This window comes from Macrobrachium nipponense, chromosome 45 (assembly GCF_015104395.2).
Source record: "Macrobrachium nipponense isolate FS-2020 chromosome 45, ASM1510439v2, whole genome shotgun sequence".
Classification (NCBI taxonomy): domain Eukaryota; kingdom Metazoa; phylum Arthropoda; class Malacostraca; order Decapoda; family Palaemonidae; genus Macrobrachium; species Macrobrachium nipponense.
In genome coordinates this window covers 49,440,528-49,455,229 of record NC_061105.1, presented here as the reverse complement: position 1 = coordinate 49,455,229, position 14,702 = coordinate 49,440,528, and the positions used below count along the sequence as shown (strand labels likewise).

At 36.1% G+C, this 14,702-nt stretch overlaps 2 protein-coding genes across 2 annotated transcripts; both read right to left on the bottom strand.

Moving 5' to 3' along the window:
- Positions 1 to 9,104: 9,104 nt before the first annotated feature.
- Positions 9,105 to 9,887, bottom strand: LOC135214233 (zinc finger MYM-type protein 1-like). Its single transcript, XM_064248295.1, has one exon. The coding sequence runs from the start codon at positions 9,885 to 9,887 to the stop codon at positions 9,105 to 9,107; it is 783 nt and encodes a 260-aa protein (XP_064104365.1).
- Positions 9,888 to 10,169: 282 nt separating this feature from the next.
- On the bottom strand, positions 10,170 to 10,880 carry LOC135214232 (zinc finger MYM-type protein 1-like). Its single transcript, XM_064248294.1, has one exon. The coding sequence runs from the start codon at positions 10,878 to 10,880 to the stop codon at positions 10,170 to 10,172; it is 711 nt and encodes a 236-aa protein (XP_064104364.1).
- Positions 10,881 to 14,702: the final 3,822 nt, after the last annotated feature.

Here is a 14,702-nt window from a genome sequence, read left to right as displayed (position 1 = left end):
ACGACAAGAGGCGTTCTATGCCTTTATCATCAATCAAACTTTTATGGATGACATGGAAAGGGTGTGGAAGACTGAGGAAGGAAAGAAGTGAAAGGAGATCATTAGTAAGCGCTTTCATGCTGCTCGGCGTTTGTCTGCCTCTCTATGCATCTTTGCCATATATATATATATATATATAATATATATATATATATATATATGTGTGTGTGTGTGTGTGTGTGTGTGTGTGTGTGTGTGTGTATCTTGCCAAAAAAGGTTTTTAATTGTTTACCAAAAATTTTAATTTGGTCAGTTGCCTCCCTTTATAATCCTTTAATTGTCTTGTCCCCGTTTCTGAGCAGTTGGGCTTAATCCTTTTGTAAACCACTTAAATTGTACCTCTGTTTGTGTGGGGTGGGAAGGTCACTAATTCTTCAGGTGTGTTGGATTCTAGGTATTTATTTCCTTTTTATAATCTCTACCTGTCATTTATACGACACTTCCTTGTACACTCATGTTGCTATATATGTCAGTCTGCTAAGTAAAGGACTTTGAGTCGAAAGATCTTGCAGCACTTCATTGTTTCTCTTTCCTCTGTGGGCTTGTCTTATATAATATATATATGTATATATATATATAGATATATATATATATATATATATATATGTATATATATATATATATATTATAGTATACATATATTTCAGTATAAAAGTAGGAATGGAATTAACCAGTGCATTATTACTCAAACATGCGAACACACACACACATATTTATAGTATATACGTATATATACTATATATGTGTGTGTGTGTGTTCGCGTGTTTGTTTGAGTAATAATTCTGTGGTTAATTCCATACCCATTTTTATATTTTACTGAGTACGAAAGAAAAACCTTCGAATATGCTGTACTGCATTGGTAAGAGAAGTGAAGAAGAACAATCTTGAATTTAAGGTGCAAAAATTAAACAAGTGTGAAACGCGATATTTCTGACTTCGATATTTTACTATGGAGAATGGAAATATTTCATATTTCTAGAGACAAGATGACAGACAGACCGAGCTGGCAAGAAAGAGCAGAGAGAGAGAGAGATAGAAAGAGAGAGAGAGAAAGAGAGAGAGAGAGAGAGTAAGCGCATTCTCATTATGTTCAACAGAGAAAAAGCTTATATTATTACGGCACTTGTTCAGTGGAAATCTTCAAAGGGAAAGCCTTTGTATCTCATGTTTATTCATATCTGACACAATAAGTAAAATGGTCACCAGCGCTTTTGCTCTGTAATGCAGGACTACAATTAACGTGCAGAGATGTTGGAATTATTAAACTTTGTTTAACTGTTACATTCACTCTGCATGACAAGACTCCGTTCATATACTTTACTATTAACCCACACACATACACATATACGTATATCTATAATTACAATGGATGTATGTACGCTTGTATTGTAGTGTGTTTGTCCACATACACTTTGAAATGCACTGAGCAATTTGAATGTAACTTGGTATACATATGACTTACTATCTGGAAAAGAATAATGTGGGGGTAAGACATCACTGGCATCAAAGGGGGCAGGGGTAGGGGAAGGGGGTGGAAAGTAAAAATAACTGGAAATGACAGATAGTGTCTAGTGCCTAATCCATAGTTTTTGAGGTCGCTAAGATGAATAGTGACACTCCTGATGCCCTTGAAGTCCACATTCAGCTGCCGGTATGGTGGGAAGGGAGTGGGATTGGGGTGACATGTGAATATAACAGAAAATTACATATATCAGTGTCTAATCCATAGTTTTTGAGGTTGCTGAGATGAATAGTGACTCTCCTGCTGTCCTTTAATTCCAAGTACAGCCCCGATTGGAAGGGGGCGGGGTGCCGGATGGGTGAGAGGGAAGAAAAATAAAATGTAAAAATTATAAGTATTAGAGTGTAATCCATAGTTTTCGAGGTCACTTGGATAAATAGAGACAATCTCTATAGCCTTTATGTCCAAGTTCAGCCCTGATAAGAAATATAAAATGTCATTTAAAGCTGGGCAATGTAACTGAAGCAACTATCTTAACAGGAATGAGAGAGAGAGAGATGGAGACGAGAGAGAGAGACGAAGGGATAGATAGAGAGAGAGAGAGAGAGTTTATTAGTTGTCATTCAGAGTTTTCCCAGGCAGAGCCTGTAATGTATATTATTATATTATTTGTATATATATATATATATATATTTATATATCTATATATATATATATAATATTGTTTATAGGTAAACAACGTATATAATTATTTATAATATATATATATATATATATATATATATATATATATACGTATATAACACACACCATATATATATATATATTATATATATGATAATATACATACACACACACACATATATATATATATATATATGTATGTCTTTTTCATTTGTTTTCTCTGTCTTCAATCAACATCATCATTACAGTAATGTTCAAGTTGTGGTGAGAAGAAAAAGAATAATGCCAAATTCAATCTCTCTCTCTCCCTCCCCTTCCCTGCAGCTCTCTTCCCTTATCTAATACGTCAACGAACGACTCGAAGGGAACAACATTGAAAAGATAAAAAGTCAAGAGCGTCTCTCCAGGGAATCCAGAAGGAATCAAATGGTCAGAGGGATATCCTGAAGGACTCCTGATCTCATGCAAGAGGAATCAAAATATCATTCCAAGGAATGTTTACTTCGCCCTTTAGCCATGTCATTTCAAGAGGATCCTTCAAGACATGTGAACCTCGAGAACAGGCGAAAGGTTGTAGAGTCCTTCCTTCCTTCCTTTCTTCTTGTATTAATGCTTTCTCGAAAAGATGGATTATGAATGTTGCTGATCTCTTGCCAAGATTGAAGATACAATGTGATTTTTTCTTGCATTGAAGAGTTTGAACTTTCTTTCTCTCTCTCTCTCTCATTATGTTAAGTAATGCATCTTTATGTGCCCATTTAAAGCTGCGTTTACAAATATCCCTTTGCAAATATTCACACCTAAATACATTTTTCAACAATTATACAGTTTTCTCTGTCCGCAGTCCCAAAGGATTTCATGTATATAATATTAATAAACGTCTGATTAAGAGTTTTTCTGTTAATTACAAAAGCACCAAATTAGGTCATACGCTGTCATTTCTCACTCATGCAGATATATAATGAAATTTTTTTTGCCTCAGAACTGAGAGATGAGAATCTCCAAGGATGAGGTGTTGGGGTTCGAAAAACCCGAAGATAAGTTGGGAAGACTCGAGGCTAACCGCCCCCCTCCCGTAGGGGGGTAGTGCCGTCAGTGGACCTCATGCGGTGCACTGTGGGCATTACTAAAGGTTCTTTGCAGCGTGCCTTCGGCCCCTAGCTGCAACCATTTTCGTTCCTTTTACTCTACCTCCTTTCATATTCTCTTTCTTCCATCTTACTTTCCACTCTCTCCTAACACTTGATTCGTAGCGTAACTGCGTTGAATGACCTCATAGGTCCCAGTGCTCGGCCTTTGGCCTAAATTCTATATTCAAGTCAATTCAGCTCAACGACTCGAGGCACACAAGATCTAAAAGAAGATGGTAAGTCACAGAGGAGTTTAATTATTTGCGTAGGACAGCAGGATACCTTCTGCCTTTGGGTTGAGAATAAAAAGGCCGCTTAGTTTTTGTGTTACTGGAAAGTGTGAGATCTAGTTAGGAGTGATGTAATGTCGAGTACGAAAAGTTCCGAAAATATGGAATCCTCGATAGTGGACGAATTTACCTGACATGGGAATTACACGAGCAGTAAAGAAACGACTACGGTTTATCGCAAGGTCAGGCTGCCTCTTTATTTACTATAGACAGGTTTATAAAAAATCATCAGTTTAGTATCTACTTGTTTTAACTTTACTACCAAATTAATTATTACTGGTGAAATTTTTATTATTTTTCATCTTTTCATCATTACTGTTACTTTGATTAAAAGCATGATTAAACATGTCGTTAATCAAAGGATTCATTATTTCGTATCAGTTATGCATTCTTATCATTCATGATTATTCAGATCTACCGATGAATGTCATTGCTCAGATTTCTTCAAGGTTTTACAACCAGCTCCGAGAAGTTACTATAAGATATGATAATGGTGAGAGTATGATTACCGTCAGCACTACTACTACTACTACCACTTCTACTACTACTACTACAATAATAATAATAATAATAATAATAATAATAATAATAATAATAATAATAATAATAACAACTCTCTGTATCAAAACCAAAAGTCATAGATTCGAATCCTGGCAAAGGCGGATATACACATCATGTATAATTATTACGAAAGAAAATTTTTTCACGGGAATAAATTTGTCATATGAACATCATTATTTGATTACCTCAAAATTCCAAACGAGGCCACATGTAGAAGTATATTTATTAGTATATTTATTAACAGTGTCCAGTTTTTAAGAGAACGACATTACGTACGTGACCCGTGTATGAAAATAACTATTTCAAATCCACCAAAGTTCTTACAAAATCTGTTGCATACTATTTATAAAATGGAGGAGCTTAATCAACTTTATTTCCATTGGGCAAAATGTATGAGTAGGAAAACAGGATCTTCGCTCTGTACGAGCATAGAAAGAAATCTCAAATAGTGCGGCTAACGGCGGTTTTATGACATAGGCCTACCCAATATTATTGAATTTGAGTACCAATTAAACTTAATCGTTCTGTCATAAGAACCACCAGGGCCCCAATTTCCTTTCCAATATCTTTATATTTTATGGGTTTAACAATAGACAGAGTCAGAAGAAGGGAGATCCTCACCAATATTTCCTCTAATCACCCACGCCCTTGAAGTTAGGCCTATGAAGGCGATGTGCCGTTATATGTCCATTTGATGGAGGGATAAGGGAAAGCTAAGTGAAAGAGAGAGGAAGAGAGATGTTATGAATCGGGATGAGAGAGAGAGAGAGAGAGAGAGAGAGAGAGAGAGCAGAGAGTTCACATGGCTGGCGAAGACGCTTAACATAGAGGCGATTCTTAAAGGTAAGAGAAGCGATAAGTTTTAAACACCAAATTGAGTACATAAGAACCATTTACATATGTACTTAGACTCACGGTTACTTATGACCTCTAATAGTGACCGATATCAGTCTAATAATTCTGCAAAGAACAAACTTTCTGACGTTGTTCCTAATGTCAACATGATGGCAACATCAAAAATAATGATTATTGCGTGATGAAAACGAGACGCTATTTAAGGGGAAACAAAACAATCTAAGAGTGTTGCTCTTACCGTTTTTGAGGTGCATCGAGTAAAGCGTGGTTCACAGAGGTATTCAGGGCAGAAAATCGGACACGAGTATGGTTGCAGTCAGTCACTTGTGCGTTTTTCAAGCACTATCAGCAGCACATTATAATGTTACCCGATGGAATGGTCACTTGTGCATGACTCTCGCTAAGTGTGGTGTCAAATGCAGTTATCTCGTTTTAGGTTAGATGCAATCTCTATGAAAAAAAATCTGTTGTAGATTAATGTTTGCTTTGTTTTTTATGTATATTGTATAATATATTTTACATTAACATGAGAAATGTTATTTTTGGCGTAAGATTGAATTGTTAGATGTAAACTCATTTGATGCTGCGTTGCCGGTGCTCAGCCGTGCTCTTTCAAGTAGTAGTCTAAATTGGATTGGTGCACTAGACGTTACGGAGTCAGTTTGGACTTAATTCTGCGGTCAGATGGCAACCGTCCAATCTTTCCTCGACGATATAATGACCCAATGAGGGAAAGATGCCATGTGTTTGATAAAATGCCACTTCCGAGAACATAGTACCGGGTCAGCCACGACGACAAAACCCTGCACCAAACAGCCTAGGCCTAGTTGTGAAGCCAGAGCTCGTTCTCCTGAAATCGATATATCTGTTGGTAGGTGTGATTCAGTTTTTAAATCTGTCTTCCATGTTGACATATATCCACTTCGGTCTAGGCTACAGATGTCCCTTAGTATTAGGTGTAACATGTATTTCTGATCTGAAAATTATCTTTAGTCAAGGAAATATTCATATCCAGTTGAATATGTGTATTCAGTTTTCCTTCTGAGTCAAACGAAATTTCGTCTTTCTCTATAAGGCGTGTAGCCTATGTATTCAGTATTTCTGTTATAGGATGAATAATCAGTACTCATCTCTTTCGTATTAAGAAAAAAAAAGCAGCTGTGGAAATCAGATATTCGGATCATTGATATGAAGTATAGAGAATTCTAGTTAGTTTAATATGAATTAATTTGATCCACACACATTCAACCGTGGCTCGCTTCAATGAACAGCCCATAGCAGGAGACAGAATGGACCGTTATGTTTATTTACTTGAAAAGTATAATTGGGTGAAATGTTGCTTGTAATAACGTGAGCCACGATAGCGTAATTATTGTGTTATTATTGGAAATCGTTATTTAAGATTCTAATTAGACAAGGAAACGTTGCAAGTTATTAAGGTTCGTTAGCATTTGACATAAAAGACAAGGTAAAAAAAAAGGCACTATAGGGAAGAGCACGACACACTATTTTGATGTTATATCCTACACATACTCTGTTTATTATTTGCCATAGAAGCTTTCTTTTTCAACTTTCCTTCACTCAAACTTTCGTATTTTGAAACTTCAAAATGTAAGAAACTGCTACGGGACATGTTAGAGAAATGTTAATGATTGATAGGTTATTTTCCTCCCTGTGAATTCCCTGGAAGAATTCCTTTCATACCGTTTCGTTAGCTTTGCGCTTTCTGTTTGTAAATGAGCTAATGTTCTTTCGAATCAGGGAAAACGGAAGGAGTAAGAACATCCCAAATCGTGAAAATAAAGGAGAAGCATGCACAGGCCACAGTAACCTGACTGAGTTTAGTGTGGGATATAGTGAGTGTTACAACCGCCACATACGTGTCCTATGATGGTGTTCATTTTTTATTAATTGTTATGGTAACGCTTACTCCAAAACTAACCATCCATTCAACACCATCTTTTAAGAAAATCATCTCATAAGCCTAAGCACTGCCACGGCCATTTGACTATATAAGAACACGCGCAATGTTTCTACGACTGTAGGCCTAATAACATCCATCAGAGGTAGGCGTAATAATATCCATCAAAGGACGTGATCTCGGTTCCATCATTTTCGGTTACTTGGGTCATTGTGAAAGGGGAGTAATCCATAAAGTTTCGATATATGAAGAACTGGCGAGCATAGGCCTATGATTTTGGCCATTTGGTTTAAGTTGTTTGCACGAAATTATTTAATTTAAGATTATCGAAGCAGTTGATATGGTTCTGATTCCCCCATCAATGCAAGGTCTCCAACGACTCATCGACACTTGCCGCCAATATGTAGAGGAATTTGATATTATTTACAACGAAACCAAGACCCAGTGCATGTCGCTGCTCCCGAGATCGTTTACGCATATTGCAGAACCACAAATTTTCCTCGGAAACCATCGGCTGCAATTTGTGCACGAATTTCCGTATTTGGGTCACATTATCACCGACGACCTAAAAGATACGGCAGACATTGAACAGAGGCGTCGTAAGCTATGTGCAACTGGCAACATGGTTGCAAGGAGGTTTGCCTTCTGTCACCGAGACGTGAAACTGCTGCTCTTCCGCTCGTACAGCTACAGTATCTATGGGTGCTCCCTCTGGACGAACTATACCCGAGAGACCATGAGACGTATCACTGTTGTGCACAATGACATTTTGAGACGCCTCATACAAAGCTTCCTAATGAGGGAAGCAAGAAGATCTAAATTGTGGGAAAGATAGGAAAACATGAGGTGCCTTTGTCCCCTAAAGGACTTAATCTCTGTATTGGCAGGATGTCATCTGCAGATTCTGTCATTATTATTATATTTTATTGCTGATATTTTAATTTTTCATTATTACTGTGAATACTATCAAGTTAAATTTTTTTTGTTACATTCAATTTTCGTATTTAGCTCTCTGGACCTGACTACTGCAACCACCCAAGGTCTCTAGATGAAATTTAAGTTATATAATCTGTGCACTAACTGTTATAACTCTCAATGCATTTTTTTTTCTCACCAATATTACTACTGTTATTACCAGTATTATGATTACTAGCTTTTATACTACCTCAGCTATTTGATGGATAAGTGCCGATTATTCTTTTTTTTTATCATGTTGTCTCATTTATCTTGATTGTGTGTTACTGTCTGCATTTTGTATATTCCATGTAAATTGCCCCAAAATGAGCTGAAATAAAAGATATTATTACTATTATTTTATATATATATATATATATATATATATATATAGTATATATTTAAACTTCTTTCGTTTTATCTCCTTTTAGAAAATAGGTGTTCAATTTACGGTTGCTGTTTTCAACTCATTCATGTTTGAACTGTGTTAGTTTTTCATCTCATGATTCTAATTCGTTCTCTCATTTAATTTTCAGAGGCGAATAGCAAGGGATTCCAGATTACAGAACAACGATACGAGAAGAAAATATAAGGAGTGAACACCCGCACACACAGTCATAAAAGAGGTGAGCTGATAGAATTACAGACAAAAATAAGTAGATATATTTAGGCCCTCCACAAATACTCATTGAATCATTTCATCACGACCACATAAGGGCCCAGGGGCGTAACTAGGTGAGAATGGGCCAGTGGCATTTTCTTACAGTGGGAGGCCCCCATTACCTCAAAAAAAAAAAATTAATATAACATATATAGTGGTAATATATGGTCAATAATTTGTTTTATATATATATAATATTATATTCTAGTATACCTATATATATATTTTATATGATATAATATTAATCTATATTCTGGGAGAGAGAGTAGAGAGATTGATTTAATATATTGTAGAACTGGTAGACATAAGAAATTAAAATATAATATGCAGGCATTGAAATATAATTACTAATAGTTAATACATACATAGCTTAGAAAAAAACATCTAAATTATATATTCTCAATAATGAATCAGATGAATCCCCTTATGTAGGCCTATGCGGCCGTTACATTATTGCATAATTACGATGCCTATAAAATAAAAATAAACACAACTTGGTCCAAAACATCTATACCATCATTAAATAAACAAATATACCTTATACCTTCTAGAATTCTTTCTTCCTTGCTTTCATCTCTGCAAATCTGTCAATGACTTTACTTAAGTTCAATTTACGTGCAGTTCCTTGTTCAATTGATAGAAGAGCTAGTCCTTCTAATCTTTCCTGTGCCATTGTACTTCGCAAATAGTTTTTAACAAGCTTTAGTTTGGAGAATGAACGCTCTGCACTTGCAGTTGTGACTGGAATAGTTAAAAACAATAGCATTGCAGTGCAAACCTCAGGGAAACTGGCTGAAATAGAATGATTTTCTATGATCAACATATTAGCAAGGTCCTTAATACTAGAAACTTTGCTTATTTCTCCCTTCAGAGCAGATCTCATGCTGAGAATTTCCTGTGTGAATGTTTCTGACACATCGTTGTGGTATTTTTTCACAAAACTAGATGCTTTTTCGTACAGCTCTGAGTCAGATAAATTTTGCAATGAGATTGGTTCCAACACTGAGAATGATGAGACAACTTCATGCAAGCCAGTAAAACGGAAGTTCAACTGAGTTGTGATGATGTCCAGAGTACGATAGTAAACAGTTACTTTACACAAACTCTCTGGATCTTCTAATCTTTGGTCTTCACAAAGCTCGCCAAAATGTCCTTTTACGGTACGAAGTCTCTTTTTCTCAAATTCTGGTCTGATTGACCACTTCTGGGCTGTATCTGTTGCTTCTTTCTTTACATCCTCAAACTGATTTCTTAATCTGCACATCTCATCCATGCAAACCTTTAAGAGGTCTGCTGCCTTAGCAAGATCAACTGCTTTTGATTGCAGCATTTTTTATACTTAATTTATTGATTGTAAGATTTAGGACTGAAACGTCAAAAGGAATACAAAATTGAAATTTTCAAGACATTTCTTTAGTGCAGTGGCTTCATTGCGTTCGTCTGCCTTAGAGCTGCATAATATTATTTGTGCTAGAGCTTTCTGCACATCACAGAATCGAACTTTGAGAGCAAATACCGCATCATAACGTCCAGCCCATCTAGTTGGGTTCAACTTTTTAATAGTTACCCCTTTGTGAGTGCCTGATTCAGAAATTAAGCTAGATAATATGTCCTATGTCTTGATACTCAATCGAAAAAGCACATAGACTCTTTGAACAATATCATAAAACTGGGCCATTTCTGTCACATTCTTGACAGCATCATTAATCACCAAATTTAAATTATGAGCAGCACAATGAACATAAACTGCACTGGGTTCAACATCAATTATTTTTTTCTGCACACCTTTGTATATCCCCTTCATGTTACTAGCTCCATCATATCCTTGGCCACGACACCTTGAAATAGAAAGTCCTCTTTGTTTAATTATTTGCAAAATTTGTTCTGATAGTGCAGCTCCACTTTGGCCCTCAACCTTATGAAACCCTAAAAAAGACTCATTAATTTGTAGGGCCTTTGGCTTTCCATTATCATCATATTCTATGCTACAGTAACGGTATATTTCACACATCTGATCAATTTTGGAAATATCCTGTGCTGTATCTAACATTATGCTATAAAATGGAGCTGCTTTAATGGCACAAGTAAGTTCTTTTTCAGTTTCCTTTGAAAGCAACTGAATGAGTTCATTTTGTATCATTGGGCTCATATACTTTGTTTTACCTTTAGGTTTACTGTTTAATTCTGAAAGAACTGGATCATATTTAGAAAGCAACTCAATGATGCAAATGAAATTTCCACGTTTCCTTTCATCCTCATCATAATCACCTTCATCTTCTGCTTGTGTTCCTTCTCTGTGTCCACGAAATGGCAAATTGCACATCGCTAATGTAAGAGTTACATTTAATAATCTGTCCAAAACCTGACGTCAGTATTTTTTCTCCTTTTGAAGATTACCTTCAAGTGCTTCACTCAAAGTTCCATGCAAGCGCCATTGTTCATATACTAGGCATGCATTATAGTGAATTTGGGATGATTCGTGCCTCTTCATACCTTCAACTATGTGTTTCCAGTCACAATAGCCATCAATCCATGTATCTTGAAATCTACTTGCTCCTCGATTAGCAAACAACCAACGTGTCTCACAATAAGCCTTTTCAAGAACTAGTGAATAGCATAACCACGACCTCTCAATTTTCACACCTGATTTGGACACTGCATGATAATATTTTTCAGAGAAAGAGCGACCTTCTGCATCCTTTTTGAAAGGGCCATTAGGCTTGCAATGTCCATTTGTAATGGTAAATCGTTTTGTTTTGTTCCTTTAAATGATCAAAACATACTGGCGGTGACAGGTGGTGACAGACTCTGGTAACTGGTGTACAGGCCACAGGGAGGCCAGGACTTAGACAGGAATATAACGCGTTCAAGCCAAGATCTCATACGGACCTGTCGTGTACGGACAGTAATACCCACTATGACCTCCTAACCCGTAACCCATCGTATACATTAACAATATGTAATGTCTTCTCAGTTTCTGTTAATAATCATTTACCAGTATTATATTGAGGAATTTGAAATAATTTTTTTCTTAAATCATTAAAATATAACGGTAAGCAGTAGCCTACATTTTTTTTTTCTTTTACGGCCATGGCCCCATATCCCTTGGGTCCCTTGGCCCCCTTTCTGTGACTCTACGTCCATGGGCCCCTTTAATCATTATAGGCCCTGGGCCCGTGGCAGTTTGCCACCTCTGCCACCCTATTGTTACGCCTCTGCATAAGGGTATTGTCTCTTTATTGACCACATCCAGTCAGGTCAGCTCTCTCTCCTGTCTTGGCTGTGGTTGAAGTCACAATCGTCAAGCTTTGTCACCTCATTTCGTATTTTGTGAAATAATCTGGTTAGCATACAAGGTGCCATTTAATTGTCGGCTGAGATCATTTCTGCAGTTATTTCACTATAACCTCTTTGGTTTCACGATTACTGAACTAGTAACAATTCGTGATTTCATTCATTTTTCATTTCATTCATTCAGCTTCCACCGTAGGACAATAACATTATCACCATCATATTTTGTTATTCATGAAAATACAGATAGTTTATCATTAGTTTTATTATTACTATATATGCAGCTTAGGATAATTTTATTTAATGCAATAAGGTTACACAGTGCTATTTCCTAAAAGAACGAGAGGGAGCGAGGTAAAGGTAAGGGGGAAGATATGTACTGGGTAAATCAGTTTTTTGTAGGCAGATCGCCATGTCAAACGAAGAACGTTGCTATAGTTGTAGGGCTCGCAACCCCATCCCATTGAGCAGCACTTTTATGAGGAACCCATTCATAGGGAAAACTATAATTTATATATATATATATATATATATATATATATATATATATATATATATATATATATATATATATCGAGCTACAATGTCCTTTAATATCTAATTCGCTCTACCTCGGAATTAATATATTTTCATATATGCTTAACCGAAGGCGAATTTTTTTCTCGATAATAGACTTGCCTGGACCTGGGCGCGAACCCATGGATCCTTTCAAATCCAGGAAACGTCAGTGAAGCTTTTACCTATACACCACCGCAAGAGGTGTAGTAGGTAAAAGCTTCCCTGACGTTCCCTGGATTTGAAAGGATCCATGGGTTCGCGCCAGGTCCAGGCAAGTCTATTATCGAGAAAAAAATTCCCCTTCGGTTAAGCATATATGAAAATATATTAATTCCGTGGTAGAGCGAATTAGATATTAAAGGACATTGTAGCTCGATATATGTATATGAATCACGGAAATGTGATATGACTTATATATATATATATATATATATATATATATATATATATATATGCGTGTGTGTGTGTGTGTGTAGTAGTCAAAGCACAGTTGGTCCCTGAGGTACTTAATGTCTACGTGAGCTAGACGGTCACCAAAGTTTCTTTCTTAATGAAGGTCATCAAATATTTCGGGTCGCGTGGTTTTATTGTTCTTCTTCCCATAAGAGTTTCTGGACAATTTCCTTGTGATCGAGAAGAAAGTGGTGGTTCTCATTTCCATCGAGATGCAAGTGATGGTTCTCGATTTAAACGAGCGGAAAATAACGAGTTCTTCGTTGGAGCGACATCAGTGTTATTTGCGTTTAGGCAAATGGGAAACATGCAATGGAGATTGAAGATGGAAAATGAGCCGTTGAGTGTCGAGTTTTTTTTTTTTTCTTAAGCCTTTAATTGTCGATTTAAAATAGAACTCTTGATTGATATACTTAATATTCTAATTGGCTTTTATGGCTAGTTTTTCAACTTTGTTTCCGTTTTTGTTATGAGAGGAGGCTCAATGTCGGAAACAGAACTGAAGAAGTATTGTTCTCTTCACTGGGATCTGTGGTCATTTGCACATTCATGAGCAAAAGCGCAGTCTATTTTCTAAATTGATTAATTACAGAAATTCATTATTAACATGCAATATATTTCAGTCAATCGTCTGACAGATTCATTTTAAAACATATCAATCCGTCTCTCATTAATTAGCATGTCTCTTTGTCTGTTAGTCTGTGTGCTAGTCTTTATACAGCACTGTTACGTTGTGAAGGCTTATAATTCAACAGGGAATTGATTTGCTTAGTAACAGCAAGGCTGCGTGAATATGCTAATGAGAATGAAATGTATTGCTTCAGTAAAGGAAATCCTTTAATTGCACATTGCTGAAACTCTCTCTTGCAATTTTTGACAATTTGAAATCGGCGTTCCAAAAATACATTTCTCTTTCGAAACATATCCAGGATTTATTGTGTCCGTGCTTCGTTGCCAGTGGAACAAAAGGGAACCAAAGTCATTATGACCCAAAACCTAATGAATCAGACCTCGGGAAGTGCAATTGAAATGCTGCTGTAAATTACTGTCTGCAAAAGGTGGAAATAACAATTTGCCGGAACAAATTTCCTGGAAACAATGGAAAGCCTCTCTTATTCCAGAAACCCTGCGGGAGATTAATGTATTTGATATATACATTATATATATATATATAGTTATATATATATATATATATATATATATATATATATATATTATATATATATATATTATATATGATATCTTAATATATCCTATATAATTTTATATATTTTTTTTCCAAAAAGCGTTGACTAATCTGCAAACTGCCGAGACAGATAGATGTTAAACACATTCTACACCACACACACACACACACACACACACACACACATGTATATATATATATATATACATCGACAACAAATATCCTTAAATATCTAATTCGCTCTACCTCGGAATTAATATATTTTCGTATATGTTAACCGAAGGAGAATTTTTTAGTCGATAAAAGATTTATCGGCTCAAATCCAGGACGCACAGTGAAGCTTTTAAACCACACCGCCAATGTGCGTCCTGGATTTGTTGGGTTCGATGGTCGCGCCCGTGAGCCGACAAATCTCTTATCGACTAAAATTTGTGTGGTGTAGAATGTGCTCATGCCTGTCTGTCTTCGGCATGTTTGCAGATTAGGCAACGCTTTGAAAAAACAATATATGAATAAATAAACAAATAAAAATAGTCACATAAATGTATAAAAATTCTGTCTGCAGCTCCGTCTGAGGACTGCCCTAGTTATGTAGTCTACCGTTTGCAAAACTACCACAGTTTTTAATGTGTTGCATAATCCTGAAGATTGTCGCAG

Bases quoted from the DNA above. Each gene is read 5' to 3' on its own strand.
- LOC135214233 (XM_064248295.1), bottom strand. From the start codon at position 9,887: ATGCTGCAATCAAAAGCAGTTGATCTTGCTAAGGCAGCAGACCTCTTA.
- LOC135214232 (XM_064248294.1), bottom strand. From the start codon at position 10,880: ATGTGCAATTTGCCATTTCGTGGACACAGAGAAGGAACACAAGCAGAA.